The sequence below is a fragment of the Salmo salar genome, chromosome 22 (genome assembly GCF_965601325.2).
Source record: "Salmo salar chromosome 22, fSalSal1, whole genome shotgun sequence".
Lineage (NCBI taxonomy): Eukaryota > Metazoa > Chordata > Actinopteri > Salmoniformes > Salmonidae > Salmo > Salmo salar.
The window spans coordinates 29,846,558-29,864,279 of record NC_138312.1 but is presented as its reverse complement, the minus strand read 5'-3'; the positions used below and the strand labels follow the sequence as shown (position 1 = coordinate 29,864,279).

Genomic DNA, 17,722 nt, shown 5'->3' with positions numbered 1-17,722 from the left:
AACAAGGGCAACTGCCTGCTCGAGGAAGAAGAAGAAGAGGAGGAGGAGTAAGGGTGCGTGGTGGTGGAATAGGGGGAAGAGGCCGAGGAGCACGAAGACACCATGCTGTCCCGGATGAAATTCGGGCCACAATTATAGACCATGTCATCAACCATGGCCTCACAATGGCGGAGGCAGGTCGTTGAGTGCAGCCTAATGTGCCTCGCTCAACAGTCTCCTCCATCATCCAAACCTTTCACTGGGAAAACAGGTATGTAGTCAGTCAATGATGGAATTATATGTTGTATAGGACAGGACACTGTGCATAGAGCAAGAAATATATTTATTTACACATTTACCTATTCATTTAGTGTGTGTGTGTGTGTGTGTGTGTGTGTGTGTGTGTGTGGCGTGTGTGATAGGCCTACAGTAATATCTTACCTCAATGAGATGTTATGATACTAAAAATGACAAGAAAAACATTGGAGAAAATAAACTATGGAATAGTTTATTTTCTACAGTATTGATGATACAGTTTACAGTAGTATTCCAGTCACTGTGCAGTGATGCATTAGAATTGTGGTAAAGTTACTGTAAGTAAAACAACAATACAATTACATAGGTAACTCATTCTGTAAGGAATACATAAGGTATACATTATGAATGGAGTGTTGTCCTTTGACTTCTATATCTAGGATTGGACGACAACCTTGCACGGGTGGCAGAGGAAAACTTCTCAATGAACAACAAGAACAAGAGATCTGTAACATGGTGATGGCAAATAATGCCATCACATTGAGACAGATCCACGCTGCAATCCTACAAGACAATGCCATATTCCAAAATGTCAACTCTATAAGCAACTCCACAATAGACCGGATATTGAAGAAGCATCAGATGACAATGAAGCAAATTTACAGGCTACCATTTGAGAGGAACTCTGATAGAGTGAAAGAGCTGCGGTACCAGTATGTACATGTAAGTCAGTTACTGGTTGTCCATCATTATAACCTTTTTACAATTAAGCAGTGGTTCCCAAACTTTTTTGGCTTCAGTACCCACTTTACCTGATTTGTGTATCCAGGTAATCCAGGTATGGAAGTATTTGATTTATCTGACTTCAACATTTCGCCTAAAAACGCAGCTTACTGTATGATGCAATTATCATTATAATCCTTATTTTGAAGAATATAACATACAATAAGAAAAGGGTTCAAAGAGCTGCAATTAGTGCCTCCCATGTAAATCTATCTAATACTGTGGGTTTTACTGTAACATTTCAGTAAGTCTAGTCATTGATGATTTCCCCCCTCCCCTTTCTGTCAAATACCCCCTGTAGTACCTCTGCATAGGGGTACATGTACCCCAGGTTTGGAACCACTGGAGTAGTGGCCAGTAGTATATTGAACTTGTGGAGAACATAGAACATTCCTATGTAATTGTCTGTAACTGTAGTGTATGACTCTTCTGTATGACTGATTTGATGTTTTCTTTTTTTACGCTATTTTAGAGAATAATGGCATTGGAAGGAAACGAGACCCATCACATCCTCGTGTTTGTGGATGAAGCTGGCTTCAACCTGGCCAAGGGCCGAAGACGTGGCCGTAATATTATTGGCCACCGGGCCACGGCGGATGTCCCAGGCCAGCGAGGGGGCAATATAACTATGTGTGCTGCCATATCTGTGAATGGTGTGATGGGTCTCACATCCCCAGTCTTGGCCCATACAATACACAGAAGCTCCTCATCTTCTTGGACCGCCTTCATTTTGATTTGATCCCTGAAAATGAGAGAGGTCTCGTAGGGCCTCACCTACCACAATATGTCATTGTATGGGACAATGTGAATTTCCACCGTGACCCGCTCATCAGGGCCTGGTTCACTACTCATCCAAGGATGGTCATGGTGTTCCTACCACCTTACTCTCCTTTCCTCAATCCTATTGAGGAGTATTTCTCCGCTTGGAGGTGGAGAGTGTATGAGCATCGGGCTCAAGATCAGAGGTCCCTGCTCCATGCAATGGACGCTGCATGTGAGGATATTACAGGAGATCAGTGTAGGGGATGGTTGAGACATGCACGCTGTTTCTTCCCTCGTTGCATCGCAAGGGAGAATATACGCTGTGATGTGGACGAGAATCTGTGGCCAGACAGACAGCAGCGTGTGGATGGCCAGGAGGGTGAGGATGGTGGCCAGGAGAGGGAGGGTGAGGACAGCGACCAGTGAAGAACTGTTAGTTGTGAAACTCCAGCTTTATTTACAGCACTGTAGGCTGCATATCATTTTCATTGTTTTTTGTTTGTGTGTTTATATTACAGTATATTATGCTGTATACATTTTCTTTTTACTCTGATGTATGGAAGTTACTTTATGTGTGTGAATGATAATGGTTACAATTTCCTTGGCAGTATGAGTGCAATGTGTGATGTCAAACCTTGGAGGCTACTCTTACCCTAAAATCCTATTTCTTTTTTTCAGTTTTATACACAATTGTATTCTGTTAGCTGGACAAAAAACAGTACAGTAACCATTGTCAATGAAGGACTGGGCTAAGACTGAAAGGTGGACATGAGGGATATTTCAATGGTCCTCTGCCATAGTGACAAAACATCTAAACATTTTGATTTGCAGTGCTTACACAATGCCAAAGGGATGAAGCATTTTGGGGGCACTGACTGTTTAAATGAGAAGGAAATTTAGTTTTGGTTAAAGCACCAAGAGTGTTGAGAACGTCCGGTCTGTTTCAAGAAATGAGCCAAAGCAATTGAGAAGGATCTTTGCCATTTTCGGGCACTGACTCTTTATATGGGAAAGGAATTTATTTTTGAAGCATGAGTGAACAGTTTTAGGAGAGATATGAGCTTTTGCAAGTGAGCTATAGTGTTGTGCTGAACTGTAAGACTGTTTTGCCAAATGATCTTAGAGTTTTGAGAAAGTAATTTCTGTTTCAAGAAATGAGCCAAACCAATGGAGAAAAACTGTAACTAAATTCGCCATTGCACTCCTAAACAGCATGATTTGTACTAACTTTTGCAAAGGGTAAAGTCAACGAAACGTAGTCCACTCTGTTCATAACATATTTTAGTTTTGGGAACAGAAAACTGTTTTGAGATCAAATGTTTAATTGATTAGAAAATTAGCAGAATCTCGGCCAAAATCCATCTTCTCCAACTGCCCGCCAGTGGGCTTCCTCTCACTACCATATATGATAGTGGAAACGCCAAACGAATACTTCACATTTATACATCTAGTTAAATATTTTTATGTTTTATTTAACCTTATTTAACTAGGCAAGTCCGTTAATAACAACTTTTATTTACAATGACGGACTACCAGAAGACAAATGGCCTCCTGCGGGAGGCTGGGATTAAAAATAAAATAAAAATATGACAAAACACAAGACAAGAGAGACAACACCACATAAAGAGAGACCTAAAACGACAACATAGCATGGCAGCAACAACATGGAAGCAACACAACATTATTGGGCACCGACAACAGCACAAAGGGTAAGAAGGTAGAGACAATAATACATCACGCGAAGCAGCCACAACTGGCAGTAAGATTGTCCATGATTGTCCATGAGGCTTTGAATGAAGAGATGGAGATAAAACTGGCCAGTTTTAGTTTTTTTTGCAGCTCGTTCCAGTCGCTAGCTGCAGCGAACTGAAAAGAGGAGCGACCCAAGGGATGTGTGTGCTTTGGGGACCTTTAACAGAATGTGACTGGCAGAATGCGTGTTGTAAACTCAGCAACAACAAAAAAACGTCCTCTCACTGTCGACTGTGTTTATTTTCAGCAAACTTAACATGTGTAAATATTTGTATGAACATAACAAGATTCAACAACTGAGACATAAACTGAACAAGTTAATCCACCTCTGGCCTGCTCGCCTCCCTACCTCTGAGGAAGCACAGTTCCCGCTCAGCCCAGTCAAAACTGTTCGCTGCTCTGGCACCCCAATGGTGGAACAAGTTCCCTCACGACGCCAGGACAGCGGAGTCAATCACCACCTTCCGGAGACACCTGAAACCCCACCTCTTCAAGGAATACCTAGGATAGCATAAAGTAATCCTTCTAACCCCCCCCCCCCCCCTTAAAAGATTTAGATGCACTATTGTAAAGTGGTTGTTCCACTGGATATCATAAGGTGAATGCACCAATTTGTAAGTCGCTCTGGATAAGAGCGTCTGCTAAATGACTTAAATGTAAAACATTTTACAAAAAAAGTTCCACAGACACGTGTCTAACAGAAATTGAATAATGTGTCCCTGAACAAAGGGGGGGGGGGGGGTCAAAATCAAAAGTAACAGTCAGTATCTGGTGTGGCCACCAGCTGCATTAAGTACTGCAGTGCATCTCCTCCTCATGGACTGTACCAGATTTGCCAGTTCTTGCTGTGAGATGTTACCCCACTCTTCCACCAAGGCACCAGCAAGTTCCCGGACATTTCTGGGGGAATGGCCCTAGCCCTCACTCTCCATTCCAACAGGTCCCAGAGGTGCTCAATGGGATTGAGATCCGGGCTCTTTGCTGGCCATGGCAGAACACTGACATTCCTGTCTTGCAGGAAATCACTCACAGAACGAGCAATATGGCTGGTGGCATTGTCATGCTGGAGGGTCATGTCAGGATGAGCCTGCAGGAAGGGTACCACATGAGGGAGGAGGATGTCTTCCCTGTAACGCACAGCATTGAGATTGCCTGCAATGACAACAAGCTCAGTCCGATGATGCTGTGACACCACCGATGATGCTGTGGACCCTCCACCTCCAAATCGATCCCGCTCCAGAGTACAGGCCTCAGTGTAATGCTCATTCCTTCGACGATAAACGCAACTCCGACCATCACCCCTGGTGAGACAAAACCGCGACTCGTCAATGAAGATAACTTTTTGCCTGTCCTTTCTGGTCCACCGATGGTGGCTTTGTGCCCATAGGTGACGTTGTTGCCGGTGATGTCTGGTGAGGACCCGCCTTACAACAGGCCTACAAGCCCTCAGTCCAGCCTCTCTCAGTCTGAGCACCGATGGAGGGATTGTGTGTTCCTGGTGTAACTCAGGCAGTTGTTGTTGCCATCCTGTACTTGTGTGATGTTCGGATGTACCGATCCTGTGCAGGTGTTGTTACACGTGGTCTGCCACTGCAAGGACAATCAGCTGTCCGTCCTGTCTCCCTGTAGCGCTGTCTTAGGTGTCTCACAGTACGGACATTGCAATTTATTGCAGTCCTCATGCCTCCTTGCAGCATGCATAAGGCACGTTCACGCAGATGAGCAGGGACCCTGGGCATCTTTCTTTTGGTGTTTTTCAGAGTCAGTAGAAAGGCCTCTTTAGTGTCCTAACTTTTCATAACTGTGACCTTAATTGCCTACCGTCTGTAAGCTGTTAGTGTCTTAACGACCGTTCTACAGGTGCATGTTCATTAATTGTTTATAATTCATTGAACAGGTATAGGAAACAGTGTTTAAACCCTTTACAATGAAGATCTGTGAAGTTATTTGGATTTTTATGAATTATCTTTGAAAGACAGTGTCCTGAAAAAGGGACGTTTCTTTTTTTGATGAGTTTATGTGGAGGATGAGGGCTGCAATAGATATTTCATAGGGGGGAGTGAGGCCTAAGAGGGTTTTATAAGCATCAACCAGTGGGTCTTGCGACGGGTATACAGAGATGACCAGTTTACAGAGGAGTAGAGTGCAGTGATGTGTCATATAAGGAGCATTGGTGGCAAATCTGATGGCCGAATGGTAAAGAACATCTAGCCGCTCGAGAGCACCCTTACCTGCCGATCTATAAATTATGTCTCCGTAATCTAGCATGGGTAGAATGGTCATCTGAATCAGGGTTAGTTTGGCAGCTGTGGTGATAGAGGAAACCAAGTCTAGATTTAACCTTAGCCTGAAGCTTTGATATGTGCTGAGAGAAGGAAAGTGTACCATCTAGCCATGCTCCCAAGTACTTGTATGAGGTGACTATCTCAAGCTCTAAACCCTCAGAGGTAGTAATCACACCGGTGGGGAGAGGGGCATTCTTCTTACCAAACCACATGACTTTTGTTTTGGAGGTGTTCAGAACAAGGTTAAGGGCAGAGAAAGCTTGTTGTGGAGCGTTTCTATCTGTGGTTCCTGCGTGTTGAAAAAAAAAATCCGGTATTTTATCTTCGCCTATTTTTTTCTTGTACATAGAACATTTTGTTCATGTATTATTATTATTATTTTTTTTTTTTAAAGATTAACGAATTCCAATATATCCAGTAATTCCTACCAAAGAGTTTGCTTCCTTTGCTAAATATCGCCCCAATAATATGTCACTTCCGTTGGATTAAGATGTACGTGTGTTGACTGGAACCTTGATAGACTGAGGTAAGGGGACGTAATGAGAGAGGGAGTAGAGTATTTTCCAAGGTACAGCCAATCAATCAGCCAGTAGATCAGCCAGCCAGCACAGCTATCTGACCCTGTGCTCAGAGAGAAGTTAGGGAGAGGCTGAAAGCTGTGGCTAGCGATCAATCGTTGATAAACAAACAATCAGACTTTACTCTGTGTGGCTGCGGTTCGGCACGGCTGTGCCGTGACTGGGTCAGATATGGTTGGAGATAGTGATGGAGCATAATGGTACAAATAAAGGAGGGAGTAAGAAGAAGAAAGCGGGAGAGAAAGGGACTAGGGGTTTGAAGGGGAGCGAGAGGTCTATAGGTCTATGGAGGAATAAAAGGAAGTTTGAGGAGAGCAACATAGTTTCCAACACTATTGGCAGTTCGAAGTAGGAAGTGCCGAGGAAGTGCAAGATAAAATGCGAGGGGAGCATGGAGGTGAGGAGGAGCATTTAGTGATTCTGGAGTTTAGGGAGTTGGGGCGATGAGTCCGATAAGGTTGACGGCTGTGATAATAGTTGATTGGGGAAGTTGTCAACGCTAAAATGTTAATAGATGGGAACGTGTTGGTTTTCTTTACGGACATGGCGCAGAGGGAAAAAGCTCTGAGTGAAGCAAATAGAGCAGTGTAAGGCGGTATCAAGCAGCGAAGCAGTGGATTAAAGGAGTGATAACAGGAGGGCCTGTGAGTGTTAGCACTAAAGAGTTAAGCACAATTTGAGAGGAGGCGTTCTAGTGAATGTTCAAAGATGTTATAACTGCCAGAGGTTTGGGCATATGGCAACAGCCTGTAAAGAGAAAAAGAGGTGTGGAGGGGAGTTTGGGGATGGTGTACAACCAAAGTGCTGCAGCTGTGGGGGTGCTCATAGTGTGGCATATAGTGGGTGTTAGTCAATGAAGCAGGCAGTGGTGGTGCAACAAGTGAGAGTGGAGAGAAGTGTGTCATGCTGAGGCAGTGAGGGTGGTCCAGGGAGAAACAGGTTCAAGGGAAAAATGGGTAGGTGCATCTAGATTGGGGATTACGGGGCAGATGATATGGGATGCATAGATAAGAGAAAGCTGGTGACATTCATAGCAGGAGATATCAATAGTATCGCTAAAGTAGAGTCTAAAACAGAGAGGATTCAGCCAATAGTGAAAGCTGCTAGGAGATATCTGAGTATGACAGGGTTGACATGGGACGAGGTTCGAGATTACCTCTATCAGCTGAGGGTGGAGTCATGTATTACTGGATCTTAGTTATGGTGGTAGTACTACAATGGAATGCTCGAAGCCTGTTGGCTGATGGGCAGGAGTTCAAGCAGTTCATTGTAGATATGCCAGCTAAGCCTGATGTGATTTGTGTGCAGGAAACATGGCTCAAACTGACTGTGGAGTTTATCATACAGGGATATGTAGTGGGGGGGAGGATGTGCCACCTTCATAAAGCAAGGAGTTCCCTACAGGATGCTAGGCAAAGGTATTGAACAGGAATATGTGGTGGAGTTGTGGTTGAGAGGGGGGTGATAGTGGTAGTGAACTTCTATAATCCGTATCAGATATCTGACCTGGAAGTGCTGGAGAGGGTGGAGGGCCAGGATAGAAGTAAGGTAATGTGATTTGGGGATTTTAATGCCCACAACATGCTCTGGGGGGGAAACGGATGGATAGAAATGGCCAAGTGATGGAAAATCTGATAGAAATGAATGATCTGGTGTGCCTGAAAATGGCTGAGGGACCAGGATTGACGAAGCCACAGGGAAAGAGTCTGTCTTGGACCTCACTCTGGTATCTAGTGTGATGGCAGAAATCTGTGAGTGGGAGGTATGGGAGGAGTCGACAGTAGGAAGTGATCATTACCCCATAGTATGCACAGTAGGCCAGAGGGAGGAGGAGGTGTCAGTGGGTGTTTGGAAGGGCAAAGTGGGATCAGTTAAAGGAGCTGACTGAGCAGGTGATGGCTCGGGTGTATATGAGAGGGGATGTGGATAGTATGAATAACTGGGTGAGAACAGCATTAGTGGGGGCAGCTACTGAGGCTTTACCTAAGTGTTCAAGGAAGAGGAGGAAAGCAGTCCCGTGGTGGATGGAGGAGTGGGGGGCAATGGTGAGGAGTAGGAACAGGGCATTTAGAGTACTGAAAAGGACGCATAACTTCCGACATCTGATTCAGTATAAGCTGGTCCTGGTGTGGGGAACTATCAGGAAAAGAGGTCATGTTGGTGTCGGTTCTATGACACCATTGGAAGTGTGACACCTGTGGGAGAAGTGTGGGGGATGATTAAGAGGATGAGTGGGGTCAGGAGGGAGTGGGATTATCCAGTGTTGACGAGTGGGAAGGATGTGGCAGTAACAGATGAGAAGGCAGAGATGATGGCCAAAGCATTTGTCCAAGTGCATAGCTCTGCAAATTTGTCAGAGGAGGAGCAGAGGGAGAGAGAGAGAATGAGAGAGGAGCATCCTGGAGTGCTTGATAGGAGGGAGGATGTAAATGATTTTACCATGGCAGATGTGAAAAGGGCAATAGGTAAGGCTGGGTTAACTTCACCTGGGAAAGATGTGTGCTATGTTATGTTGGCCCATCTTAGTGATGAAGCACTGGATAAGGTATTGGTGTTGTACAACAGAGTGTGGGGGGAGGGGACACTAGCAGGCAGTTAGAAGGAGGCAGTAGTGGTACCCAACAAGGACAACAAGCTATCGACCAATAGCTTTAACATCACATGTATGTAAGATTATGGAATGTATGATTACGGAGAGGCTAACTTACTTCCTGGAGAGCAGGGGGCTAGCATCACCACATCAGTAGGTTCAGGGAGGGTAGGGGAACTATGGACCCAGTGCTCTGGTTAGAAGCAGAGGTCAGGAAGGCTCAGGTGAACAAGGAGACTTAGCTGTCTTTTTTGATGTGGAGATGTGGAAGGAGGGGTTGTGAATCAAGCTTGATATTATGGGGGTAGAAGGAAGAACGTACAACTGGATAGAGACTTCCCCACCCTCCGGAAATCCTTTATCAGGCAGCTACCTGGTGGATAACAGTACACCAACAGGGGAGCGTGATTAGTCCTCTGTTGTTCTCAATCATGATCAATGATGTTTATTCTCAGGTACAGGGTACAGACGGATATTTGGAGGTCATTATTTGCAGATGATGGGGCCTTATGGAAGAGGGGAAGAGATGTGCCATACATAGTCAGGAAGGTACAGGAAGCAATTGATGAGGTAGAGCGGTGGGTATTAATGTGGTGGTTTAGGTTCTGTAGAGAACTCAGTGTTCTTTACCAGGAGGAAGGTGGGTGATGAGGTATGCTTGAGTTTCTATGGGAGATACTTGAAGAGAGTGGGGTCTTCGGGTTCCTTGGGGTATACTTTGGCACTAGACTGACCTGGGCAGAACACATTGAGAGAGTGGTGGGAAAGTGTAAGGGGATAAATGTGATGCGCTGTCTGACAGGGAAGGAGTCGGGGGCGTTCCTCAGTGAGGACCATGTATGTTGCATTGATCCGATCTGTAATAGACTATGGCAGTAAAGTGTATGGTTCAGCAGCCCGGACCTCATTGGAAAGGCTAGCTGTCATACAGGGGCAAGGACTCAGAATATGTAGTGGGGTGTTTCAGACATCCCAATTGGCTGCACTACAGGTGGAGATGGGGGATATGCCATTGCAGATTAGGAGACAGCAGCTGGCAATTAATTATTGGATTAACCTACAGGGACATGGGGTGTCTCATCCTGTGAAAGGATTTTACAGGCATGCTGGGAACATGAGCGAAGACAGAACACAAGCTTTGGGTGGGTAATACCCAGGCGAAGGAGATGGGACTGGGAGATGGGAGTTTAGTCCAACGGTAGCTATTCCTGTAAATCCACCATGGCTACTCCCGCCTCCAGTAGTTGATCTAAAAGTGTTGGAGAGACTACAGAAAGATAGGGAGGGTGTTGATCCATCTGATTTTGTTAAGAACACATTCTTATTTACAATGATGGCCTAGCAAAAGGCCTCCTGTGCGGACGAGGGCTGGGATTTTTTTAAAGACATTTTTTTATATATACTGCTAAAAAATAAAGGGAACACTTAAACAACACAATGTAACTCCAAGTCAATCACACTTCTGTGAAATCAAACTGTCCACTTAGGAAGCAACACTGATTGACAATACATTTCACATGCTGTTGTGCAAATGGAATAGACAACAGGTGGAAATTATAGGCAATAAGCAAGACACCCCCAATAAAGGAGTGGTTCTGCAGGTGGAGACCACAGACCACTTCTCAGTTCCTATGCTTCCTGGCTGATGTTTTGGTCACTTTTGAATGCTGCCGGTGCTTTCACTCTAGTGGTAGCATGAGACGGAGTCTACAACCCACACAAGTGGCTCAGGTAGTGCAGCTCATCCAGGATGGCACATCAATGCGAGCTGTGGCAAGAAGGTTTGCTGTGTCTGTCAGTGTAGTGTCCAGAGCATGGAGGCGCTACCAGGAGACAGGCCAGTACATCAGGAGACGTGGAGGAGCCGTAGGAGGGCAACAACCCAGCAGCAGGACCGCTACCTCCGCCTTTGTGCAAGGAGAAGCAGGAGGAGCACTGCCAGAGCCCTGCAAAATGACCTCCAGCAGGCCACAAATGTGCATGTGTCTGCTCAAACGATCAGAAACAGACTCCATGAGGGTGGTATGAGGACCCGACGTCCACAGGTGGGGGTTGTGCTTACAGCCCAACACCGTGCAGGACGTTTGGCATTTGCCAGAGAACACCAAGATTGGCAAATTTGCCACTGGTGCCCTGTGCTCTTCACAGATGAAAGCAGGTTCACACTGAGCACATGTAACAGACGTGACAGTCTGGAGACGCCGTGGAGAACGTTCTGCTGCCTGCAACATCCTCCAGCATGACCGGTTTGGCGGTGGGTCAGTCATGGTGTGGGGTGGCATTTCTTTGGGGGGCCGCACAGCCCTCCAGAGGTAGCCTGACTGCCATTAGGTACCGAGATGAGATCCTCAGACCCCTTGTGAGACTATATGCTGGTGCGGTTGGCCCTGGGTTCCTCCTAATGCAAGACAATGCTAGACCTCATGTGGCTGGAGTGTGTCAGCAGTTCCTGCAAGAGGAAGGCATTGATGCTATGGACTGGCCTGCCCGTTCCCCAGACCTGAATCCAATTGAGGACATCTGGGAAATCATGTCTCGCTCCATCCACCAACGCCACGTTGCACCACAGACTGTCCAGGAGTTGGCGGATGCTTTAGTCCAGGTCTGGGAGAAGATCCCTCAGGAGACAATCCGCCACCTCATCAGGAGCATGCCCAGGCGTTGTAGGGAGGTCATACAGGCACGTGTAGGCCACACACACAACTGAGCCTCATTTTGACTTGTTTTAAGGACATTACATCAAAGTTGGATCAGCCTGTAGTGTGGTTTTCCACTTGAATTTTGAGTGTGACTCCAAATCCAGACCTCCATGGGTTGATAAATTGGATTTCCATTGATTATTTTTGTGTGATTTTGTTGTCAGCACATTCAACTATGTAAAGAAAAAAGTACTTAATAAGATTATTTCTTTCATTCAGATCTAGGATGTATTGTTTAAGTGTTCCCTTTTTTTTTGAGCAGTGTATATAAATATAGGACAAAATACACATCCCGACAAGAGAGACAACACAACACTACATCAAGAAAGACCTAAGACTACAACATAGCAAGGCAGCAACACATGACAACACAGCATGGTAGAAACACAACATGACAACAACATGGTAGCACCACAACATGGTAGCAGCACAAAACATGGTCCAAACATTATTTGGCACAGACAACAGCACCAATGGCAAGAAGGTAAAGACAACAATACATCATGTAAAGCAGCCAATTTGAAGGAGCGAATGGCCCAACGGTTCTACAACTTGGTGCTACTGCCAAGGATACGAGATGACATTGCAGAGTATAAAAAAACGAAACTTCCACTTGTACATGGCCCTGAAGAAGGCTATTTTCAAGCCAGGGGCATGGTTCAAAGGTGAGACAAATCAAGAACATGTATCAAAGGGGAGAGATATATAGTCAGGTAGATCTGAAAACTTGGTTGATAAGTAGATGTATGGTTTCCAGGATGTAATAATGTGGAATGAAAGTAATTAAAATAATACACATTTTGCTGTCAGGCATTCAACATTTGTGGACTTCTCTATCTGTATACTGGATTTTGTTCTGGGTGCATGTTACAGTCGCTGCCACTGGGTGGCAGTATTGTCTAATCAGATCATAAACTCGACGAGATTTATACTGTTATTTTGGTAAAGAAAGCACGGAATTGAGTGGTCAGAAAAGCTATGATGCTAACCAATAAACAAAACAAAAAATACCTTAGGTTGAGTGTTTATCTCAAGGTAAATAACAATGATCAACTATGATCTATTTAACATGTTCAACTAACGACTAACTCTAAACAGCATATGTTTCATGTGTCACTGGATGTGTGTTCACACATTTGTTCGCTTTCTCACTCAGGCATCCTGATCCCGAGCTGTGAATTTCGAACATGAATTCTCAGAGGCTATCATCATTTGCAGCATACTCACAAAGTGCTCAATCCCTGTAGTGCATTCCGGGTAAGAGACACACTTTTACCTGAGTTATGTGTGCAGTTTTGTATGATCTACGATGCCTTAATGTAATTGCTCGGCTTGCCGTTTTGGTTAGGGACTTGGTGTATAAGCGTGGCAGCTTGACTATCGCTGATTATGTATGTGGAAATTAATGTGAATGTATGGTACTGTATTAAAGGTAGTAGAACAGCAGGGCTTGCCACAACTTGTCCTCTATTGAAATAATGCAGTAAACAAATGACTCGGATTCTTGCAGTGATGCCATGCTCAAACTGGCAGAGATGGAGTATCTTCCTGCGACTCTTACTGGTTACTGGACAAGAAATACGCCCTGCCCTTCCGTGTCCTGGATGCCCTGGTCGGCCACTTCCTGTTCTTCCGCAGTGAGATGCGTGTCCTTTCTGTGCGGTGGCACCAACGTCTGCTCACCATGGCGCAGCACTACAAGGCCGACCTGGCCTCCGAACAGAAGGATGCTCTGCTGGAGCTGCTTAAATTGCAAACACACCCCATATTTCTGCAGAGATTCCGTCTGGAGCTGCAGAACTCGGTCCCGTGATCTGGAAACCGCCATGCCTGTCACAAATGGCCTTGGACTGACTGTTACTGTAAAAATAAAAATGTTGACATGTTTTTTTGTTGTTGTTGTTGTTTTGTTTTAAGTAAGATGTCTTAAGTTGTATTGCTACCGTCCACAAAAAAGGCCAGAATCCCCCCCCCCCCCCTGACTGGTACCCTGGCCTGGCCTGGCCTGGCCTACCAGATGACTCCAAGGTGTGACAGCTCGAGCTGCGTTTGAAATTCCCATGGTGCTAGGGGGCGCGAGGGCATAGCGTTTCGCATCTCGCTTCTACACGTTAGAGTTCACATATATAACATTAGCGAACTAAAGTCATGTGAATGAGAGGAAAGGAACCCGACCTACTATTTGACGACAAAGGACATTCTGAATTTTCAGAAAATCCAGAACATTTCTGCTCTGTTAGCTAGCTATAGTAGCTGAGAGGGAGGCAGAGGTAAAAAACTTCGCTAACGCCAATTAACGTATTGAGTTTGTTAGCTAAGCTAGCTAACTGAGGGAGACCCTACTAACGTTGTCCAACAACCCTCTAATGGAGTTGTTGTGTCACGAGGATGGACGATTCCAAGCCGCCTCAGAAAGCACCACCGAATATATGAATTCTGCTGCTCTTCGGGCCAGCTCTGACCCGACCCTGACACGGGACCATCGAGCATTGCAGAACCTTCTGTCACTGGAAAAGACCAGTCGGGCCTCACCATCATACTTCGGCACGATTCAGACAGACATTCAGCCATATATGCGGAGAATATTGGCAGTATGGATGCTACAGGTAATGTATGACAAAATATCCAAAGTGAAAGACATTCAGGTCACGGTTAGTGTTCATTTTGATAGGATTCTGCTGTCAACTCGGATGTAATTCTTTAATTGACCACCGTCATCCAATATTAACGTTACTTGTCTCCGTTTCCTTTCTTATGTCGCTAATGCACTCATCAGCCTGCATTGCACCTGAAAGTAAGAGGGACTCGCTTGGACTGATTGGGTAAAATACCAGGGGCGCAACTTTCACTGGGGACGGGGGACATGTCGCCCTCACATTCTGAAATTGCATATTTGTCCCCCCCCAGTTTTATCATTGCAATGTGATACATAACAAGGCAACGGGGTGCTTTAGGACCATGCGGACAACTCTGCGTGGTCTGATAGGCTGTTTGGAGAGTGTATAAGACTGGATAAAAAAAATCCAAAATAATTATGTCCCCCCCACTTCTAAATCCAAAGTTGCACCCCTGTAAAATACTATCACCAAACGAGAGAGATATTGGAGTACAAGAAAACTACAAGAAACATGCATGTGTATAGAAACAAATCTTTCCATGAAACCAGTAAAGTCTTAACTTATCATTGTTTAACAAACTTCTTTCTTCCAACAGGTTTGCGAGGAGCAGAAGTGTGAGGAAGAGGTGTTTCCTTTGGCCATCCACTATCTGGACCGTTACATGAGTTGCTTCCCTGTTCAAAGGTCCAACCTGCAGCTTTTAGGTGCTGTTTGCATGTTCCTGGCCTCAAAACTGCGTGAGACGGTACCCCTGAGTGCCAGCAAGCTCTGCATCTACACTGACAATGCCATTACAGTGTCAGAGCTCCTGGTAAACACAAGATTTGTTTACAAGTTCCATGTGCTTTTGCCATACATATAATAAAATGGCTGATAAATTTGATGAGCTTTGACTCATCAATAAGTGTGTTATTACTTTGTAATAGCAGGTTGAATGCACTTTCAGTTCTCTGTTCTGCTTTTCTGTCAGTGGGAGCCTATTTTATGTTATTGTAATAGCCTACATATGTATTTATGTTATGCAGCAGTTGGAGCTTATGCTGGATTTAATGTATTGTGTGTGTCTGTTTTGCAGCAGTGGGAACTTTTGGTGGTGGCAGGGTTAGAGTGGGACCTGGCTTCTGTGTTACCCTCTGACTTCCTGGAGCAAATTCTTCATGGCATACCCATAATCCCTCACAACCTCCATGCCTTGCGCAGGCATGTCCACTCCTACATTGCACTGGCAGCCACAGGTAGAGGCAGGCATTGGGTAACTCATGGCGATGTGTGACTTGCTTTTAGCAATGCAGAAACATTTAGGCCTACAAGTCAAGTATCATAGAAAAACGAACATCACAATGTTATTCTATGTGCGTGTTATTCTATGTGCGTGGCACTTCTTTGATTAATGATGATAATAGCTTTTGTTTCAAGAAATCAACTGGCTCTGTGTGAGGCAAACAAAGGGCACACAGCAGCCATAACTTTGATTACGATGTGTCAGCGGTTCATTTGGGGGTGGGGGGGTGGGGGTGAGTTTGTGTAATCCTGTATTGTGCGGTGTGAAAGACCCATGTCCGTCCATTCAACTGCCTGATTTCCCACAAATCTCCCACGAGGTTGCCCGAGGCAACCAGTCACTGGGATACAGTCATGGTCATTTTGAATAGGTCGTTTTATTGTATCTGGATGTGGCCCATTCCGGACTTTGAAACCAATTCTATGAGGTGTTGGTGAAAGGATTGCCTGAGATTGATTAATTGTCTCGTCTTTCCTGCCTGAAGCCATTGGATTTTCAGGTTTTGGGAAATTACCGTCTTTAAGCACTTCCTATTGTCTGTCTGTTAGGGCGGGTCTATAATGGCAGCATTCCTCTACTCCTATGGCATTCTGCCTCAGCGATCAATGATGTCTGCTCCAAACCACTAACTCACAATTGTTAAGAAATTGTTTTCTGTTGCACACCTGGTATTATGTTCCTTGTCCACAAAGTGGGTCTGACAATTGCTGTCATCTAAGCAGATTACTATAACAGACTAGTCAAACCTATAGGTATTACATTTCCGCTGATCTCTCGTTTATCTCCCTGCTTTTAGAGTTTAAGTTCTCTGTGTTCCTGCCTTCCACTATTGCCTGTGCCAGTGTGGGCACTGCCATTCGCAGACTGAAGCTCCTGGAAGGATCTCTATCCAATGATTCACTCATGCAGTTGCTAGCCAACATCTTGGCCATTGATCTGGTGAGGCGAATATTTAACTAGAAACCTGCTGCTCCTTCTTTTAACCTTGTCTGATTCCTCTTCAAGCAAATGCCTGTATTTTTCTTGTTTGTCTGACTCCTCCTTGTTTGTCTGGCCCCTCCTACTCTACAAGGTGCAGAAAAAGGCCTCCTTTATTCAAGGAAGCAAGCAAACTGGTTTTGAAACAAATAGTACAAATGCCATTGTTTTCTCTGGGGGGCCTTGGTTGGTGAGGACTCTGGAGTTTGATGTTTCAGCTTTTCATTTTACCATTCTTAAAACTCTTTCTTTACTGCTCTGTCCCCAAACAGGAGTCTCTCTGCTGCTGCTCTGACCAGTTGGAGGGTGTGCTGGAGCTCAGCCTGCCCCCCTGCCCCCAGGCACCGGGGGCTTGCCGTTCAGGGACGCCCGGCCCAGAGGTCAGCTACACCCCCACTGACATCCAGGACGTACACCTGTCACCACTGGGCTAGAGATGACACTAAGCAGACACTTTAACTGCTCTCTTAACAATGACTGGAGCTTATTTATACCGTTGTGACCATAATGAGGGAGGTGTCTTAACTACCCCGTAAGACTATTTTTGGCAGTCACTAAAACAAAGAATGTATGTGATAAGAAACAACATGTCTTATAAGCATTACTGTGTTCACACATAATGAATTGTGGAGATCTTTTTGATGTCCAAAGGTTTTTTTCTGTTTACATTATATTTTACAGTGTGTTTGAGTTCTTTGTCGTTGCTATGCTGTTGCTGCTAAGGTTTTTTAAAGGACGTTTTAAAACTTAAGTTACTGTCGCTAGCGTCAGGGAACACAGGGCTATCTTTTTAACTTAAAACATGCTATTTGTGATATTGCCAGAAGTATTACACTGAATTTCCATTTCAATGTTTGCACTGTGTGAGTTTGCCGAGTGGTGTTCTCTGTGAATACATTATGAATTATAAAAAAAAATGCTGCTTTTCATGGTGTTGTATTTAGTACCCCTTCTGACATCTCTCTCATCCTGCGAACAGTCACTCACTCAGGACAGTTACAGTACACCTCTATATCTTGGCTAATGCCAGCAGAGTTTGATAAGCACAAACAATGCCATGCATTGTTTCCTGGTATCAGCGTTCTACCATAATCAGCCTACTAAATCAATAGTATAGCCACAACTACCATAAATGTCCCAAACGAGGTCAAAGACAATAAA

General features: G+C 44.9%; 1 protein-coding gene across 2 annotated transcripts; it reads left to right on the top strand.

Moving 5' to 3' along the window:
- Positions 1–6,266: 6,266 nt before the first annotated feature.
- Positions 6,267–17,484, top strand: ccnd3 (cyclin D3). Of its 2 annotated transcripts, none has more exons than XM_014166893.3 (7): positions 6,267–6,342; positions 12,840–12,940; positions 13,194–14,289; positions 14,897–15,112; positions 15,377–15,536; positions 16,380–16,522; positions 16,834–17,484. In XM_014166893.3, the coding sequence occupies exons 3-7, from the start codon at positions 14,050–14,052 to the stop codon at positions 16,993–16,995; spliced, it is 921 nt and encodes a 306-aa protein (XP_014022368.1). In that variant the 5' UTR covers positions 6,267–6,342; positions 12,840–12,940; positions 13,194–14,049; the 3' UTR covers positions 16,996–17,484. The 2 variants fall into 2 exon arrangements, with proteins under 2 accessions (XP_014022368.1, XP_014022369.1); XM_014166894.3 differs by lacking the exon at positions 6,267–6,342 and adding an exon at positions 11,853–12,718.
- The last annotated feature ends 238 nt before the right edge of the window (positions 17,485–17,722 follow it).